At 35.8% G+C, this 18,960-nt stretch overlaps 1 protein-coding gene across 1 annotated transcript; it reads right to left on the bottom strand.

The window, feature by feature from the left end:
- Positions 1 to 6,091: 6,091 nt before the first annotated feature.
- On the bottom strand, positions 6,092 to 8,498 carry LOC131624532 (probable WRKY transcription factor 31). Its single transcript, XM_058895488.1, has 5 exons — positions 8,277 to 8,498; positions 8,030 to 8,134; positions 7,202 to 7,771; positions 6,990 to 7,103; positions 6,092 to 6,373 (listed from the first exon to the last, which is right to left on the bottom strand). Exons 1-5 carry the CDS (start codon positions 8,496 to 8,498, stop codon positions 6,092 to 6,094), a joined length of 1,293 nt encoding a protein of 430 aa, XP_058751471.1.
- Between the last annotated feature and the right edge of the window lie 10,462 nt (positions 8,499 to 18,960).

The following is an 18,960-nucleotide window of genomic DNA, read 5'->3' as shown; positions in this document are numbered from 1 at the left end:
AAAATGGTTGATTTGTTGAAAGAATATGTGGATGTCTTTGCTTGGAGCTACCAAGATATGCCTGCATTGGATACCACTATTGTAGAGCACAGGTTACCGTTAAAGCCAGAATGTCCGCCTGTCAAGCAAAAGTTGAGAAGAACTCACCCAGATAAGGAAGACAAGATCAAAGAAAAGGTACAGAAGCAAATCAATGCCGGTTTTCTCGTCACATCAGAATATCCTCAGTGGTTGGCCAACATAGTGCCCGTTCCCAAGAAGGATGGAAAAGTCAGAATGTGTGTTGATTACAGAGACTTAAACAGAGCAAGTCCAAAAGATGATTTCCCGCTACCCCACATTGACATGTTGTGCATTCTATTTCAAGAGAATCATTCAGTACACCTTTCAACAAAGGTTTCAATCACAAGCGCTCCTCCGCATACATCAAAGAAGTGTTGGAGATGTCAATCAAAAGCTGGCGATGGTTATTCTTAATCATTAAGCAAGGCAGTCACTATCTTTCAAAAAAAAGAGTATCAAAAAATATTTAATCAAAGAAAAGCCTGCTAAGTCAAAACCAAAAATGACTTAGGCAAAAATAAGGGCATCCCGCTGACTGTAAGTTCAAAAATAGACAGTTCAGGCAAAAGTTAGGGATATCAAAAGAAAAAGATGAAAAAAGAGAAGTCAATAAATCCTCAAGCAACAAAATGTTGTGACAACAAAAGGAAGAAGTGACTGCAATCTCAAAAGTTCTCTTTGCTTGTGAACTATCATCATTATCAAAGGTGCAATTCCAGAAGCCTCTTGGAACCTAAATGCATAAGTTGAATTAACTGAGTTTTAGGACTGGAGATCATCACGAAGATGGGGTGGGTACAATCAAATTTTGAGCCTTATATCCTTTGTTTCTGAAACCATGAACCTGGCCACGTTACAACCTTTAAAAGACCTAATTGAAGCAAGGTTTGTTTGAAAGCATACTACAACAAGGTTGTGTAAGCTGACTCCCATGAGATTCGCCAATCATTTGTTTTGATATCATGCCTTTGCTTTATCTTTCACTTTGAATGTCTTAACCTTTGTGTTTTGACCAGTAATATCTTTTGCTGTACATATATAACATCATTCCAATAATGACTTTGATTTCAAAAATATGCTTTGAGCATTGCATTAAAATTACCATTGTTGAATGAACATTTTATTTGCAAGTAAGCACTCATCTTTCAGGAAGTTCAAACAGTCGAGAAACTTAATCAGTGATCCTATTAGGGGCACGTTACTTCAAGATCCTGTTGTTCAGATGTTCAGTCAAGTTTTGTAGATCACAATATCATTTCAAAACTTATACTGGGGAAAACCGTCCTAACATGCATTTCAAGAACTGAAGCCATGATCAGTTCATCCCAAGTACAGTTCAGCTGAAGCCATGATCGGTTAACTTACAACAATCACTCAATCAGGGGCAATCTTCTTCAGCAATCCCCAAGCAGTTTTATCAGCCCTTCTCAAAGGATCATCATTTTGATACAGTTACCGATGTAATAGAAGTGTGTTTAAGCATCTTCTTCCCAAGCAGAGTTGGCAGAGTTCTCGTGTTGAGGAATCAGAGTTTTAATCTTGCCTCACAAAAGAGTCTCCCTCAGTTGTCACAAACAATTGCATTGCATTGATCATATATCATGCATAGAAAAATTCAACATCATGCATTGAAACAAATTTCATACTCATTTGCATTTTTCGAGGTCCTGTTGCTATCAACATCTTCACCTTGAGATCAAAGTCCAACTTACTTGGCACCTATCCAAAACAAATACTTGTTTGTCTTGTCCGTTTATTGTTGTTCCTTGATGTATCCTTTCTTCATTTTGGGCCATTCCTGGATGTTATGATTTCTCTCTCTTCTTTCAGTGTCATTCCTGAAAGATTTTAACCATGTTTTATCTTGGTTTCCCTTCAATCATGTTTTATCTTGATTGTCTCTAATCATGCTTTATCCTGATCGCTTACACCATGTTTTATCTTGTTTCCCTTAAATCATGTTTTATCTTGATTGTCTCTGATCATGCTTTATCCTGATCACTTACACCATGTTTTATCTTGTTTCCCTTCAATCATGTTTTATCTTGATTTTCTCTGATCATGCTTTATCCTGATCACTTACACCATGTTTTATCTTGTTTCCCTTCAATCATGTTTTATCTTGATTGTCTCTGATCATGCTTTATCCTGATCACTTACATCATGTTTTATCTTGATTGCCTCCAATCATGCTTTATCTTGATCGCTTTCAACCGTGTTTTATCTTGGTTACCTTCAATCATGTTTTACCTTGATTGTCATTTGATGTTACCCAATCATGTTTTACCTTGATTATCCCTTAATGACATCCAATCATGTTTTACCTTGATTGTCCGTTGATGATTATCCAATCATGTTTTACCTTGATCATCCTTTGACGATGCCCAATCACGTTTTACCTTGATTGTCATTTGATGTTGTCCAATCATGTTTTACCTTGATATTCATTTGATGTAGCCACATTCATGTATGCCTCAGATATTCTCTTCTCGATGTTCAATCATGTTTTATCTTGAAAGCTTCTGTTGATTGTCTCTTTTTCCTGTGAAATCCAAGTTTTATTCCTGGATGACACATACCTTTTCCCCAGTGGAATCCTTTCTCCCCAGTGGTGTTATACTTCTCTCAATTCCATAATCATACTTGATGCATCCACTAGCATCGCATTATACCTTAGGTTCAAAAATTGTGTGTTTTATATTTAAGTCTCTTTAATCACGTCGAGCTGAGGATTTTAACCCTCACATCTCCGGATAGAAGAAACTTAAATAGGGGCATCTGTCATACCCCAATTTTTGACCCTAAGATCATACATCATTTGCCTTTTCAATCATCAATCAAGATCACAATCTTGAGGTATCATTTTTTCTTTGAGGGGAACTATCAAGCACCTAATTTTGTTTAATTTGTTTTATACTAACCAAAATCAAAAAAATATATGTTTTGTCTCTTTTGTTTACATTTTACAGGTAAAAGATCGGGCAAAAATCAAAACAATGCAAGAAAACATTTTTTTGGAAAATTAAAGGTGGAAATCGATTTACCCTTATGAGAAATCGATTTCCTGTGCGCAAAATTCAAAAAAAATATAAGGAGGGAAGCTTGACATCATTTTGGCACCTTTTTTATTTGATCATTTTACCAATTTTCCACCTCATCAAAATTAACCCCTTCATTAAACCCACTTAAACCTCATTTTACCATTTAAATTCCACTTAAATACCAATTAACCACAAATTAATTACCAAACACAAAAAGACCAAATTTCCACTACTCTTGCTCCAATTCTATAAATAGAGACCTCTACTCTCTCATTTCTCAAGCTTTGAGAGCCAACAAACCCCTTGCAATTTCTCTCCTCATCCTTACCAAATTCACCAAAGCTCTTTTTCTTTCATAAAGTTTGTGAGTCACATCTTGAACCTCACAAACTTTGAGCTAAGCCACCATCCATTTCACTCTTTTTTCTTTAATTGTTGAGAGATCAAGATTTGTGTTGGTGATTCTTGAAGTAGATCTAAGTTTTGTTCAAGATTTGGTAATTTTCTTCATCCTTTTTCATCTATCATAATGTGATTCTTTTGTGCTTGTGTGTGATGCATCTTTGATGCTATATTGGTCCTATTTGATGGTGAATTGATGGAAAATTCGTGCTCAAATTGATGTGTGATCATAAGGTGTTTATATGTTTGCTTAAGTCAAGTTTTATGCCTCCTAATGCTGATTTTTTGAATGCTGCGTGCAGGAAATCGATTTCCTTCTGTAGGAAATCGATTTCCACCTTATTTTTTTTTCAAAATTTGAACTCTGCACTCAGGAAATCGATTTCCCACAGAGGTAAATCGATTTCCAGTGAGGCAGAATGCTTTTTTTTTCCTTTTTTATGCTTGTTTTGCCTTCCTTCTTCCTCCACTTCATTAATATCATTGGATCTAGGATGTTGATAGGTTTGAAATGACCAAATCCATAATATTAGATGAATGATATTAATGATAGTGTGAGTTGATTTTACTTTATGCAATTTTATTCTTCTTCTTCTCTTTTTTCTTTTGATCGATGAAAGTCTTAATACCTTGAGAATTCTTATGGATTCTTGGTAAAGACTAGATCGTTACCTATTTTCTTTTCGTGCGGTATTGCTTTTGGAGAATGATCTACATATCATTTCTCTCGCATGCATTAGCACATAAAGTTTTGAACGGCCTCGTTGTAGGGTGATTTCTACATAAATCACTTGGCGATCTGCTTAACATAGCGCAATATTTCGTGTCCCAAATCAAAAAAAGATCAAATATGGAAGAGAATTGTATGCGGTTGATTTAAGACTTATGGAGGTTTATCGTGTAGTCGCTATGATTTTATCAAGTTTCTGATAAATGTCCATTGAATTTAAATCCGACAACATCCTTCACTCACCATCGATCTTTATTACTAACTTTGATAACATACGTGACAAGTTTCAAGATGGTTATCTTTAACATCTAACAATTGACTTTAATTTCCGCATTTAATTATATCGCTCTTTATTTTTCCGCTTTATTGCTTTATTTTATCATTTCATCATATTTACATTCCGCCATTTTCTCTTTGTCCATTTGGACGTTTATATTCCGCTATTTTCTCTTTGTCCATTTGGACGCTATGTTTATGTTTCCGCTATTTTCTTTTGTTCATTTGGACCATAATTTACTTTTTTTGCTAAAACACTAATAAATAACAAAAATCTAAAAAAAACACATAAGACTCTCTTTCGGACTATTGGTTACTATCCCGAGCATTTTGGAGATTCGGACTTATGGACTTAGTACCTCTGGACCCTTATGATATTGTTACTCTACAGTTATTCTGTCTGTCTGGCATTGGATTGTTGTCTGTTTGTATGTGCAGGTATTTCCTTGAAAGTCCTTGATGGTTATTTCCTTGCCGAGCTTATTTTAAAAATAAAACAAACTCTTTTTTAGCACACACACGACACAGATTTTCAAAAAGGTTCCTGTGGAGTACCACAGATATGAGGGGTGCTTAAAACCTTCCCCTTGTATAAACAACACCCGTACCTAAGATCTCTTCTTTTTTTGTTTTTAAAAACAAACTTCGGGTTTTTTCGTTCTTTTCCCTTTTCCTTTGGAAACAATAAAGCGAGGTGGCGACTTTCACTGAAATATTGAGTCGAGTCAATCCTATGGCTTCGATCTCAGATTTTCCCCGCTACAGAAAGGTAACTGAAAAATGCCTGTTTCTTCTTCCAGTCGAAAAGGACACTTAAGGGGGCAATTTGTTGGCTGGGAATTTAAGCCAAGACTAAAATCCAGCCAAAAGAGGATAGAAGCTGAAGAGGTTTTTTGGGTCGAACCACACCTGGTCGACTGGTAGACAAAAGTACCAAAACAGTTTGTTAAACCCAGAAGCGCCAAAGGCCTAAGAAGCAAGCAAAAGTCCACAAGTTCAAACGAATCAGTCATACCACGTGAAGTGGGAAGTTTTGGAGGCAAATAACATATGAATGGAAAATGTGGGGCCTTATGAAGGGAAGTTAGAAGAAGCAAACGCGGAGTCCTAAGTGGGTTGAGAAACCTCCACAAAGTAGTTAATTTTATGCACTATAAATAAAGAACTTTCTACATAGTTTAAGGGGTTCACAATTTTACTAACGCCTACATGCTAAACACTCAGAGTACTCAAACGACTAGCGAAATGAGTCAAATAAGGGCCATGGATGTTAGAATCACTTACTTTTTCTGCAAATTTTAATATCTTGTCTTTTACATTCAAACTTGTTTATTTTCCTTACATGTTTTTTGTGTAAATATTGCCACTGATTTTAATTTCAAATTTCATGAAGGTTTGACATCTTGTTTTACAAAGAAAACACTTAAAACCTAGCAAAAAACTCTTTGAAAATATAAGTGATGTTCAGAGATTCACTGGTCGATCTCGCAAGTAATCTTTATAAAGAGACCAATGAAGTTCACCAATTTCCAAAATAAACAATAGGATAAGTTATTTGTTGAGATAAAGGAACTTGAAACTAATTTTGAAGCATTTGGAGTTGCAGAGGATTTGGAGTTTGCGTATAGTCAAGTATTATAGACCGAAACGGAGCAGAAGTTGAGATAGTTGCGAGACTTGTAGAACCAGGAATAGTTGCATTTGTTGTTTCATCTTTGCTTGAAGTTGATTCTAAAAGAAGCATTCTTGCCGCTGCTGCAGTTATTTGTGCCATTTCCATTGCTGCTGGAGGTAAAGTATGGTTATGATAGCCTTCATATGTTGTGATTAACACTTTTTGGTCTTTAGCACACTTTTGTACCTGCAAATTTTGAACTCTATATAAAAAATTTATTTACAATGCATAACAAACTTTTGTATACATATACTTAAAAGATTATCCACCAACAAGTTTCTTATGCTGATATCTAAACTCACAATCTTACAAAATATGAGTCAATGAAAAAAAATTAACTTTTGTTTCCGGTTTATAAATATTTGAATTAATCAACCTAGCTAGCTACTATTTTCGACTATGGAAGTAATATATCCTTGAAAGATGAAACACATATCCAATTAATACGAGTATTATTTATATTCAACCTAGTGAAATGCATGTCATGTCAATAATTGATGTTATTGATTCTATAGGTAGACTTAAATTACAGTTAATTGAGCACATACATGATTTTAATGACTAAATACAAGATTTTAATAAAATATCTAACAAGTTTGGCAATAATTAGAGATTTTAATGTCTATGCGACTACTATGCAATTGAGTTTCCGATGTATTAATTATATTTGACTAATTCTCATATATATATATATATATATATATATATATATATATATATATATATATATATATATATATATATATATATATATATACACACACGTGTGTGTAATTTGATAAACTTAAAGGAGAAAGCCTACCTGTTTTCTAACTGGGCAACCCCTAACCATGCTGCACCTATAATAAGCACGAGGACTCGGGTCTCCTTTCACTATTTTCTGTCCATACTTCCTCCACTTGCATCCATCAGATACCTAATAAATTACAATAATTTCTCGTTACAAAATTGTATAGATTAAAAGTATTGCAACTTGCAATTTAAAACTATGTTACGCATTTTTGACATATTTACCATGATTCCATCTGATCTAGCTCTAATAGAAACTCTTGCTCTCGTCAAGATTGCAGCAACATCAGTTGAATCATCATTAACAAAGTTTGGAGCATAGTTAAGAGGACTCGGGTTTTGAAATCTCTCAGCATGACCAACATGATTATCCTCTCCTTTAGTTCCTTTACCATAGTCATTCTTTTCTTCATCACTAACTTTCCCATTCGTAGTTAGGACTAACTCTTTGGAGGCAACTTCAATGTTGTTCTCAGGCGTGGATCCCAATCCATCATAATTTCTTGTTCTTGAAGAAGAGGGTTCAGGATCCACCCTAGTATCTGCATTAATAGCCAATCCAGACTCCAAAAAATCTCTTGAAACTGATACTCCATCGTTCTCAAATTTCTTTTTATTTCCAAGTTTTCTATCAAACCCTTCTTGTTGTTCAACTTTCTTGGCCTTCTTGTCCTGCTTCATTTTCTTAAAACGTATTTGCAAGGTATCATACTGTGTTTGAAGCTGATCAAGCATGAAACTCAATCGACAATTTTCCATTTTCATTCGAGCAAGTTTGCCTCGAAGAACAGCCATCTAAAAAAACAGTTCATAGATTTCAAATATCATCACATAAAAAAACACTCAATTGTGTCTCTTAAACCATAATTGCACCCTCAATGTAACCACATCAAAACTACTATTGAAACGTCATCGCTGACATTTTACGCAATACAATGATTTACAGCATAACCACATCACAACAAAAATTTAAAATCATGACTCAGAATAAAAGGAAAACATTTTTAAATTCCATTAAGTTAAACTATTAATTAATATAATTATAAACTTTACCTCATTCTTAGTGTTTTTGTCATGAGATTTAGATGACATGTCATTATCATCTTGATCACTAGCATCATTGATAGCGAGATGATTTTGATCGAGACCACTGCCAATCTATTAAATAAAAATAATTACAAATTAAGGTGATCTTAAAATTATTGAGATAATAAATGAAAAGCTTCAAAACTTACGAACAATTTATTACGATAAACAAAAAAACCACAAAAAAAGATTACTTGAATTATGAATCACTCACGCTTAGTTTGAAATCTAACAAAGACGGCATGTTGGTATGATCAATGTCAAGGACAGAGACAGCAGCGGTAGAGGCAGATAGAGAGACATCAACCTTATTACGATCATTGTCGTTGTAATTCTTAAAGTAATCAACCTCGGTTAATGTTTGATGATTATTTTGGGAGGGAGTAAGGTTGACTTGGAAAGGGCTGACAGTGTGTGAAAGTGAAGAAGATTCCATGTTATAGTTTGTCAAAGTATGTTTCAACATAGGATTATTCATGTCTTCGGTGAAAGATTTGGGAACAATAGGCTAAGGAGATAGGAACAAGGAGAGGGAGAGAGAGAGGTTTCAAAGTATGAAATTCATTCGGGTATAAAACGGGGGAGTTTTACGCTTGAGAGTGAGAAGATTATAAAAAAATAATGTGTTTGTTTATCTCTCACTTGAATATACAGGAGAAAATATCAGTCAGGAAAACCATAGTCTTCATTTAGAATAGGAAAGCTCCGGTAAAATATTAGTAACGGTGACTAGTCAAAGATTAGTCAAATGTTGACTCATATAAAATAAAAGAATAATATTTTAATATGGTAATTTAAAATATAAATTAATTAATTCCTTCTATGGACATTTTCTTTGGTCAACTAAAAAGCCTACATTTTTTATTAAATAATTAATATTAAACATTTTTTGTTTATTTAATTTTTTTTATGAAATTTTTTTTTAATAGAAACACAATTCTATTAGGGGAATTTCTCTATACACCCTTTATCCTTTTTAGGGGTCTTTGGAGAAATCTCAGATATTTCTTCTTGAATTCGGAGATACATATCCGAATGCATCACATTCTAATTTTTTTAGGGGCGTTTTCGGAGATGCATTTTCGAAACACCTTTTTGTTAAGATCAGGGTGTTTCGGAGATGTATCCCCGAATACACCCACGGTTTTTAACTTGTGGGTTTTTTCGAAGATTCATATGTGAATTAGGGTTTACACATTAAACCCACGACAACATCCTCTCATTCTCTTTTGTTCTCAAATTCAAACACTAAAACACCTGCATAAAAGAAAAGGCGTTTGGATGAAGTTGGGAAGGCGCTAGGTTAAGATTAGCGAGCACAACAATTTGAAAGATAGTGAAGGGAAGTCGGAATCCTATCTCATTGAAAACATATTCATACTGTTAGCTGGAGATTTTGATTGAAGAAAATGTTTCTTGAAGAGTTAGAGTTCGAAGAAAAAATGGCTTCTGACGGCCATTCCCAAGAATAAGTGGCTTTTAAATGGCCATGTCCGAGGATGTTATTTATGATGAAGACGACTGGAATCGAAGCTAAATCGAGATAGATTATCTTTGAGACTTAGGCGTTTTTCGAAATACAAGAGTACTGAAGCTTAGCGTATTTCGTTGCATTCTTGTTAAAGATCACGTTGCCACGTATCGAAAGAGGATTCAGGCGGGAGGATTTGAATTTCGAAATATTCTGTGTAACCGAACAATAACAGATGGCACCCCAGGGATTCGAAACGCATGCATGTGAGCAACGTGGCATTTCGTTAGCGTAGGACCGTTAGGGTCGAATTAGTATAAATAAGGGTCTTAGTATCAGAATCCAGTGTGTTCATTTTGTACAAATCACTCACAAATCACTCAAGTATCAAGTGTTAAGAGAAAGAGTTCGCTGAGAAATGTACGTATGACACCACACATTTAATATGTTTGTATTTCTACTTACAGAATCAAAGTATCTTTAAGTTTCATTTTTTTCCGTCTAGTTTTTCTTGTAGTTTAAGTTTCCTTATGTTCTTCGATTGATATTCTGCACTTTACATTATTACACTTTACATTATTGCACTTTACATTCTTGTACTTTACGTTTCTGAAAGTTACATTCCTTTATCATTTCGTCAAAGTCTTTTTTCTTACATTTATAACCAGTTTATGTTTTTGTTATGTACATTCTTTGTTAGTTTATTTCGCAAGTTACTTACATGTTCATACTATCACCGAGTTTTGACGCAAAAGACCAACAAACATGAAACAAGTTATCTCAAAAGACAACTATTTGACTATGTCCTAGGATCAATATAGTCGATCCTGCGAGTAACCAAAGTATATATTTATAGTTTGGAGGACTAGCTGTTGTTTACCGGAAATCATCATAAACAAATTGGCACGCCCAGTGGGACCGTGTCAAACAAATTGTCATTAATTTGTTGTTTTGTTTTTGTCTAGAATATATCAAGACCTTGTATGAACCTTAGGAACGGTAAATTAACCAACAGTGCACAACCGATTCCTAAACGAAGGTACAACAAGAAAATGGTCAATTCGACCAATGGAAGGGGAAATCAAGATCCCCCACAAGGGTCAGGAACAGTAGCAGCAAGTACTACAAATGTTTCGACTTCTATGTCACAAGCGCAGGAGATACCCGCTTCGACAGGGTCTGCGGCTATAGTTAATTCCCAAGCCATGCCCTAAAATACATCAGGGCCAACAGGAACAGTTCCAGTTTCCAGTTCGACCTCCATGCCTCACTTCACAGGCACGGTCGAAATACCACATTTTGCGACAAATTTCCAAATCAACAACAAACCCCAAGACCTTCGTCATCATCATTAGAGGTTTGGAGACCTGGAAACCCATATGGAATGTCGTTTTCATATATGACGGGATTACATGGTGCAGGACCTACATATGCTCAATCTAATGCGACGACATTTTCGCCTAACGCTGGGTCAGTAGGTCGAAGCGCACAAAATATAGGCCCATCGGGCCAAATGCCTCCATTAACTACCAGTAGTCAAGCGGTGTTTAGACACGAGATGGATGCAAGTAATCACGATATGGTGGGTGTTCTTGCTCGAGAAATGGGATCGATCTTTAATCCCTTAGTAGAAAACATTACCAGGACTAACCAGGATAATGTAGAAACATACCAGAAAATATCTTCACAAATAGGTCGTATGGAAAATTTCTTAGGAGTCCCTCAAACTAGGCGAAGAAATAACCAGTCTACCTATTGAGAAGGTGGCCCAGTCTTAGAACAGGTTCAAGATATAGTTCAGCCACCCAGGCAGGTACCTGTCGAAAGAAATTAAGTAATAGATTTAGAAAATCAAAATCGAGGGACCAATACTGGCCAACAAGAAGTTCCCCAGGAACAACCTAGGCTAGTTGTAGTAGGCAGGAATGAACATCCAGACGAAGTATTACACAGGGTTAGGAGAGACAATATGGCAACAGAAAATAACCTAACTGTAACATCCCAAAATTTCTTGAAAATGACTCATGAAGGAAATGCTCAAGTTAAGGAGACCAAAGCTCTTGCACTAATCCAGAAGTACGAAGCCTTCAAGATGGAGGATGATGAAGACATTGAGAAGATGTTTTAAAGATTTCAAACTCTGACTGCTGGATTAAGAGTTCTGGACAAAGGCTACACCAAAGCTGATCATGTAAAGAAGATCATCAGAAGCTTGCCCAGAAGATGGGGCCCAATGGTAACTGCATTCAAGATTGCGAAGAATCTGAATGAAGTTTCTTTGGAAGAGCTGATCAGTGCCCTGAGGAGTCATGAGACTGAACTTGACGCAAATGAACCTCAGAAGAAAGGTAAGTCTGTTGCATTAAAATCTAATTTTAAAAAATGCACTAACGCTTTTCAGGCTGAAGAAGAAGATTCTGAAGAATCAGAATCAGAAGAAGAAGAAGATGAACTGTCCATGATTTCCAGAAGAGTCAATCAACTCTGGAAAAGCAAGCAAAGGAAGTTCAGGAGCTTCAAAAGCTCAAAGAAGCCTGAAAGAGGAGAATCTTCTGGAGGCAGAAGATATGACAAGAAAAAGGTTGTGTGCTATGAGTGAAATGAGCCAGGACACTTCAAAAGTGAGTGCCCAAAACTTCAGAAGGAAAATCCCAAGAAGAAACTTCATAATAAGAAAGGTCTTATGGCAACATGGGATGAATCAGAATCAGAATCAGACTCTGAAGATGAGCAGGCAAATCTGGCACTAATGGCCACAATGGATGACGAATCAGAATCAGATTCTGAAGAGGTATTTTCTGAACTATCTAGAGAAGAGTTAGTTTCCAGTCTAACAGAACTTCTGGAACTCAAGTCTCAGATTAGTATCAAATACAAGAAGCTGAAAAAGCTATTTGAATTTGAAACTAAGAAGCTTGAAGTGGAGAATTCTGAACTGAAGGAAAAAGTTTTAAATTTATCCAAAAATACTGGATCTCCTTCTGTCTCTGAAAAATCTACTCCAAGTCTGAACAATATTCTGAAAGAATATGACTTAAGTTTCAGAAAGTTTTTATCTGGAAGTATTGGCAGAAGTCAACTTGCTTCTATGATATATGCTGTGTCAGGAAACAAAAGAGCTGGCATTGGTTATGAGGGTGAAATCCCATACAAGCTTGAATCTGTGGATGATATGAAAATATCATACAAGCCTCTGTATAACCAATTTAAATTTGGCCACTCCCATGATATTAGGCACACATCACATGCTCAAAGCTTTCACATAACACACACCAAGAAGCATGTGACAAAACCTAAGAAATATCATGGAACTCAGAACATAAACTATCATTATGTTCCTCCTATTTCATATAATGCTAAACCCAAGTTCAATCAGAACTTGAGGAAAACTAACAAGAAAGGACCCAAGAAGATGTGGGTACCTAAGGAAAACATTATTCCTATTGCAGATATCCTTGGCTGCAAAGAAGGAAAAGCATAACATGTCATGGTACCTGGACTCTGGATGCTCGCGACACATGACAGGAAGAAAGTCTATGTTCCAAGACCTGGTGCTTAAATCTGCTGGAGAAGTGAAGTTTGGAGGAGATCAGAAGGGCAAAATTATTGGCTCAGGAACTATAAAGTCTGGTAACTCTCCTTCTATTTCTAATGTTCTTCTAGTAGATGGATTAGCTCATAACTTACTGTCCATAAGTCAATTAAGTGACAATGGTTATGACATGATCTTTAATCAAAATTCTTGCAAGGGTGTAAGTCAGAAGGATGGCTCAATCCTATTTACAGGCAAGAGAAAGAACAACATTTATAAGACAGATCTTCAGGATCTTAAGAATCAGAAGGTGACTTGTCTTATGTCTGTTTCTGAAGAGCAATGGGTCTGGCACAGAAGATTAGCACATGCTAGTTTGAGAAAGATTTCTCAGATTAACAAACTAAATCCTGTCAGAGGACTCCCTAATCTGAAATACAAATCAGATGCTCTTTGTGAAGCATGTCAGAAGGGCAAGTTCTCCAAACCTGCATTCAAGTCTAAGAATGTTGTCTCTTCCTCAAGGCCGTTAGAACTTTTGCACATTGATCTGTTTGGCCCAGTCAAAACAGCATCTGTCAAAGGGAAGAAATATGGATTAGTCATCGTTGATGATTATAGCCGCTGGACATGGGTAAAGTTCTTGAAACACAAGGATGAGTCTCATTCAGTGTTCTTTGAATTCTACACTCAGATCCAAACTGAGAAGGAGTGTAAAATCATAAAGGTCAGAAGTGATCATGGTGGTGAATTTGAGAACAAATTCTTTGAGGAGTTCTTCAAAGAAAATGGTATTGCCCGTGATTTCTCTTGTCCTAGAACTCCACAACAAAATGGAGTTGTAGAACGAAAGAATAGGACTCTACAAGAAATGGCCAGAACCATGATCAACGAAACCAATATGGCTAAGCACTTCTGGGCAGAAGCAATAAACACTGCATGTTATATTCAGAATAGAATTTCTATAAGACCTATTCTAAATAAGACTCCTTATGAATTGTGGAAGAACAGATAGCCCAACATTTCATATTTTCATCCTTTTGGATGTGTTTGTTTTATTCTGAACACTAAAGATCATCTTGGTAAGTTTGATTCTAAGGCACAAAAGTGTTTCCTTCTTGGATATTCTGAACGCTCTAAAGGCTACAGAGTATACAATACTGAAACATTGATTGTAGAAGAATCAATCAATATCAGGTTTGATGATAAGCTTGGTCTTGAAAAGCCAAAGCAGTTTGAGAATTTTGTAGATATTGATATTGATATCTCAGAAGTTGAAGAACCAAGAAGAAAAGTTTCAGAAGCTGAAAACCAAAGCAGCAAAGAATCAGAAGATCAAGTTGCTGCATCCTTGGAAAATCTGAGAATTTCTGAAGAACCAACTATTAGAAGATCATCTAGACTCACATCTGCTCACTCAGAAGATGTCATTATTGGAAAGAAAGATGATCCTATCAGAACAAGAGCATTCCTCAAGAACAATGCTGAATGTCAATTAGGTCTGGTTTCTCTGATCGAGCCAACTTCTGTTGATCAAGCTCTAGAAGATACGGACTGGATAATTGCCATGCAAGAAGAGTTTAATCAGTTTACAAGGAATGATGTTTGGGATCTTGTTCCAAGACCTAAAGGATTCAATATTATAGGAACAAAATGGGTTTTCAGAAACAAGCTGAGTGAGAAAGGTGAAGTGGTAAGAAACAAAGCCAGACTGGTGGCTCAGGGTTATAGTCAGCAAGAAGGGATTGACTATACAGAAACCTTTGCACCAGTGGCCAGGTTAGAATCTATTCGTCTATTAATTTCTTTTGCCACTCAACACAACATCACTCTTTATCAGATGGATGTTAAGAGTGCCTTCTTAAATGGTTACATAGATGAAGAAGTTTATGTCCATCAACCTCCTGGTTTTGAAGACTCCATGTCTCCAAATCATGTTTTCAAATTAAAGAAATCATTATACGGATTGAAACAAGCTCCTAGAGCTTGGTATGAACGTTTGAACTCTTTCCTTCTGGAAACTGGTTTCACTAGAGGAAAAGTGGACACTACTCTCTTCTGTAAAACATTTAAAAAGGATATTTTAATTTGTCAAATATATGTTGATGATATTATCTTTGGAACATCTAATGCTACACTTGGAAAGGAGTTTGCTGAATCTATGCAGGCTGAGTTTGAGATGAGCATGATGGGAGAACTCAAGTATTTCCTTGGGATTCAAATCAATCAAACATCAGAAGGAACGTATGTTCATCAAACCAAGTATGTGAAAGAACTTCTTAAGAAGTTTAATCTTTCTGACAGCAAAGAAGCAAAAACTCCTATGCATCCAACATGCATACTAGGTAAGGATGAGGTAAGTAAGAAGGTAGATCAGAAGTTGTACAGAGGTATGATTGGATCTCTTCTATATTTAACTGCTTCTAGACCTGACATTCTGTTCAATGTTTGTTTGTGTGCTAGATTCCAATCAGATCCTAGAGAATCTCACTTAACTGCTGTTAAGAGAATTCTAAGGTATCTGAAAGGTACTACTAATGTTGGTTTAGTCTACAAAATATCTGAAGAATACAACTTAGTAGGATTCTGTGATGCTGACTATGCTGGAGATAGAATTGAGAGGAAAAGTACTTCTGGAAGTTGTCAATTTCTTGGAAGTCATCTAATCTCTTGGTACAGCAAGAAGCAAGCAACCATTGCTCTTTCAACAACAGAAGCAGAATATGTTGCTGCTGCTGGTTGTAGCACACAAATGCTCTGGATGAAAAGTCAGTTAGAAGATTATCAAATATTTGAGAGTAACATTCCTATCTTCTGTGATAATACTTCTGCTATTTGTTTATCTAAGAATCCTATATTGCATTCAAAAGCTAAACATATAGAGATTAAACATCATTTCATAAGGGACTATGTTCAGAAGGGTGTCTTATCTTTAAACTTTGTGGATACAGACCATCAGTGGGCTGATATCTTTACAAAACCCCTGGCTGAAGATAGGTTTAAGTTCATTCTGAAGAATATCAGTATGGATTTATGCCCAGAATGAGAAGATGAGAAAATCTTATGTATGGCTATCTTCTGAAATGAGATTGGATTAATGTTTTATAAGAAGTTCTGATCTTAAATCAATTAGAAGTAGTGACTCGTTTATAACTAACGTTTCATTGTCTAAGTTGATTCATAATTTCTTTTAAAGTAAATACAGCTGTATCTAGCTTTCCAGATGGTAACACGTGTCTACCCTATTTGGACAAGCATGCGTGCAGTTGAGGAGACGCCTTTCCTAGGTAACTGTTCTATCACTTCATTTGTCATAGTTTCTCTCTCCTCTTGTCACGTAACATTAAATACCATTCATCATTTCTTTTATTTTCTTTTTCGTTTTTATATCCGTCAAACGTTTCCCTTCCCTAGAACGTTTCCTTCCCCACATTCCCTCTATTTATTTCTCCATTTCTTTGCATTCTTCAATCAATCTTTGCTCTCTCTCTCTCTCTCTTTTTCTCTCACTTTTCTATGAATATCTTTTGCGTAAACCCTAGTTCATTCTTCATCGATCTAGCGTTCATCATGAATCCTTCGCCTAGTTCCCTTCATCAAAACTTTAAACCAGTTGAAGAAACTAAGTCTCAAAAGTGGCTGATCTATTTGAATAGAACGGATGGAAGGGTTAATCGGTTACAGGATGAGAAACATATCTCGGGATGGCATTCCAAGTTTTTCTCAAGTCAGATCTCTTCTTTGATGCTGTTATCAACATTTGTCCAAAGGAAGAAGACTTTCTTGAGATATTGGATGAAGTTAGGTTCCATAAGGACTTAACTTCTATGTTAAGGGAAAGCCCATCTGAGAATACGCTCTCTCCTGGTGAACTGTTCTCAGTTCCTCCTTTGTATTCATTTACTTCTTTCTCTGGGAGCTGCTCAGGCATGCAGAGTTTCAAGATTTGATGACCAAGCAAGAGCAAGAACAACGTTGGGATTCATGATATACTGGCTTAGATTAGGACTAGGCTAGGGTTGTAGTCTTTGTGTCCTTGTAGTTTTCTTTGCTTGTTGCACTTGTGTATCAGCAAACATCTTCTGTAACTCTGTTTGGTTAATCAATGAAAAGCTTATTCTGCATAACTCTTGTACTTCTGCTTGTTTTATCAATAATTATTTGTTTTTCTTTCCTTTGTCGAATGCTTACATCTGAATCTTTTACATTCTTTTTGATGTTATGACAAAAAGGGGGAGAAATAGTGATAAATGATTTGATTTATATTAGCAGTTGCCGGGAAGAAAGCCCCCACATTACTAATAGAAGCTGCAAGCTTCATATGTTTCTAAGTTGTGTTGTTGCAGGAATTGAAGATTCAAGATCAATAAGCAACAAGATGAATCAAGTTCTTGGATTCTTGAAGCAAGCTGAGTGCTATGAAGCTTCAGAATCAGAAGCAAGAAGGAAAAATGTTCAGATATATTCTATATGGCTTATATGGCTCTGATACATACTATGTGTTCTGAAACATATTTTATGTTCTGATTCATTCATGCTGACTTTTGTCGTTTAGTTTTGTTCTGTAACATTTCAGGATTTAGAGATGCTCTGATGATGCTCTGGTACATTCAACAATGTTCTGATACAATCTAGCATGAAGTGATGTAAGAAGAAATTCAAGCTCTGAAGCTGTTCGCTGGAAGCAAAAATCAGAAGCTGTGAATGTTCCGAGGATCAGAGAAATTCAAGTTCTGAAGCTGTCCGATGGAAGCAGAAATCAGAAGCAGTGAATGTTCTGAAGTTCAAGCATATGTGAACGTCTCTACTGAAATACTCAGGGAAGTCTTTTATTTATAAAATTCTTCTAGTATTAATTTCAGGGGGAGATTATTCATCTTAGGGGGAGATTGTTAATCTCAGGGGGAGACACATTCACATTATGTTTATATGCTTATGCTAAAACTGTGTAATTGTCTTTTGCCGTCTGTTATTCTGATTGCAAATTCATATCATTTATATATGTTTTTTGTCATCATCAAAAAGGGGGAGATTGTTAGAACAAGAATTGTTCTGATCAATAATCTTAGTTTTGATGATAACAATGTATATGAATTTTGCTCAAGATAATGTGGTACTCTAATCCTATGCAATTTCCTTTTCAGGAAATATATAAAGAGTATGCACAAATCAGCGCTAAGAAGCTTTGACTCAGAAGGATCAGTATGTAACTTCAGCACATGGTCTGGCAAGACATCAGAAGATGGTCAAGCAGAATCAGAACATGGTCTATTAGAAGCATCAGAAGAACTTGAGTTCAGAAGCAGAAGCACTGAAGTCATGGAATCACGCTCAGAAGCATATCAAGATCAGAACATCAGAAGATGCTCTGCACCAGGCTGTTTGTACTCTGATGATATTCAACGTAGTATTTACAAAGAACAAATCAGAATCAAGTACTAGATGGCAGGCTACGCTGATTGACAAAAGGAACGTTAGAAGCTATTAAAGGCAATGTCAGTAGTCACAGCAAAAGCAAGGCTTGAGGTAGTTGACAAAACAGTGAAACATTAAATGCAATGCTGTACGGAATACGCAAAGCATTAAATGCTCCCAACGGTCATCTTCTCAAAACGCCTATAAATATGAAGTTCTGATGAGAAGCAAGGTTACGAATTTTGGACGTACTTTGAACGAATTCTGAACTATCTCTGATACTATCTTGCTGTTCACTTCAAAAGCTATCAAACTTCATCTTCAACCTCACTACATTACTGTTGTAATACTTTAGTGAGTCTAAGCTTAAATCTGTAAGAGAAATATCACAGTTTGTGATTATCGCTTTTAAGAAGCAATTGTAATACTCTTAGAATTTGTTTACATTAAATTGTAAAGGACTAGAGTGATCGAGTTGTG

This window comes from Vicia villosa, unplaced genomic scaffold (genome assembly GCF_029867415.1).
Source record: "Vicia villosa cultivar HV-30 ecotype Madison, WI unplaced genomic scaffold, Vvil1.0 ctg.000133F_1_1, whole genome shotgun sequence".
Lineage (NCBI taxonomy): Eukaryota > Viridiplantae > Streptophyta > Magnoliopsida > Fabales > Fabaceae > Vicia > Vicia villosa.
Note: the sequence above shows the minus strand (reverse complement) of the source record. Positions and strands in the feature narration are given on the sequence as shown.

What these genes read in the sequence shown, in the direction of transcription:
- LOC131624532 (XM_058895488.1), bottom strand. Translation starts at nt 8,498, where the DNA reads ATGGAATCTTCTTCACTTTCACACACTGTCAGCCCTTTCCAAGTCAAC. An exon ending in TGTTAGATTTCAAACTAAGC is followed by an intron (nt 8,135 to 8,276) that starts GTGAGTGATTCA and finishes TTTATTTAATAG; the next exon opens with ATTGGCAGTGGTCTCGATCA. An exon ending in CTAGATCAGATGGAATCATG is followed by an intron (nt 7,104 to 7,201) that starts GTAAATATGTCA and finishes GTAATTTATTAG; the next exon opens with GTATCTGATGGATGCAAGTG.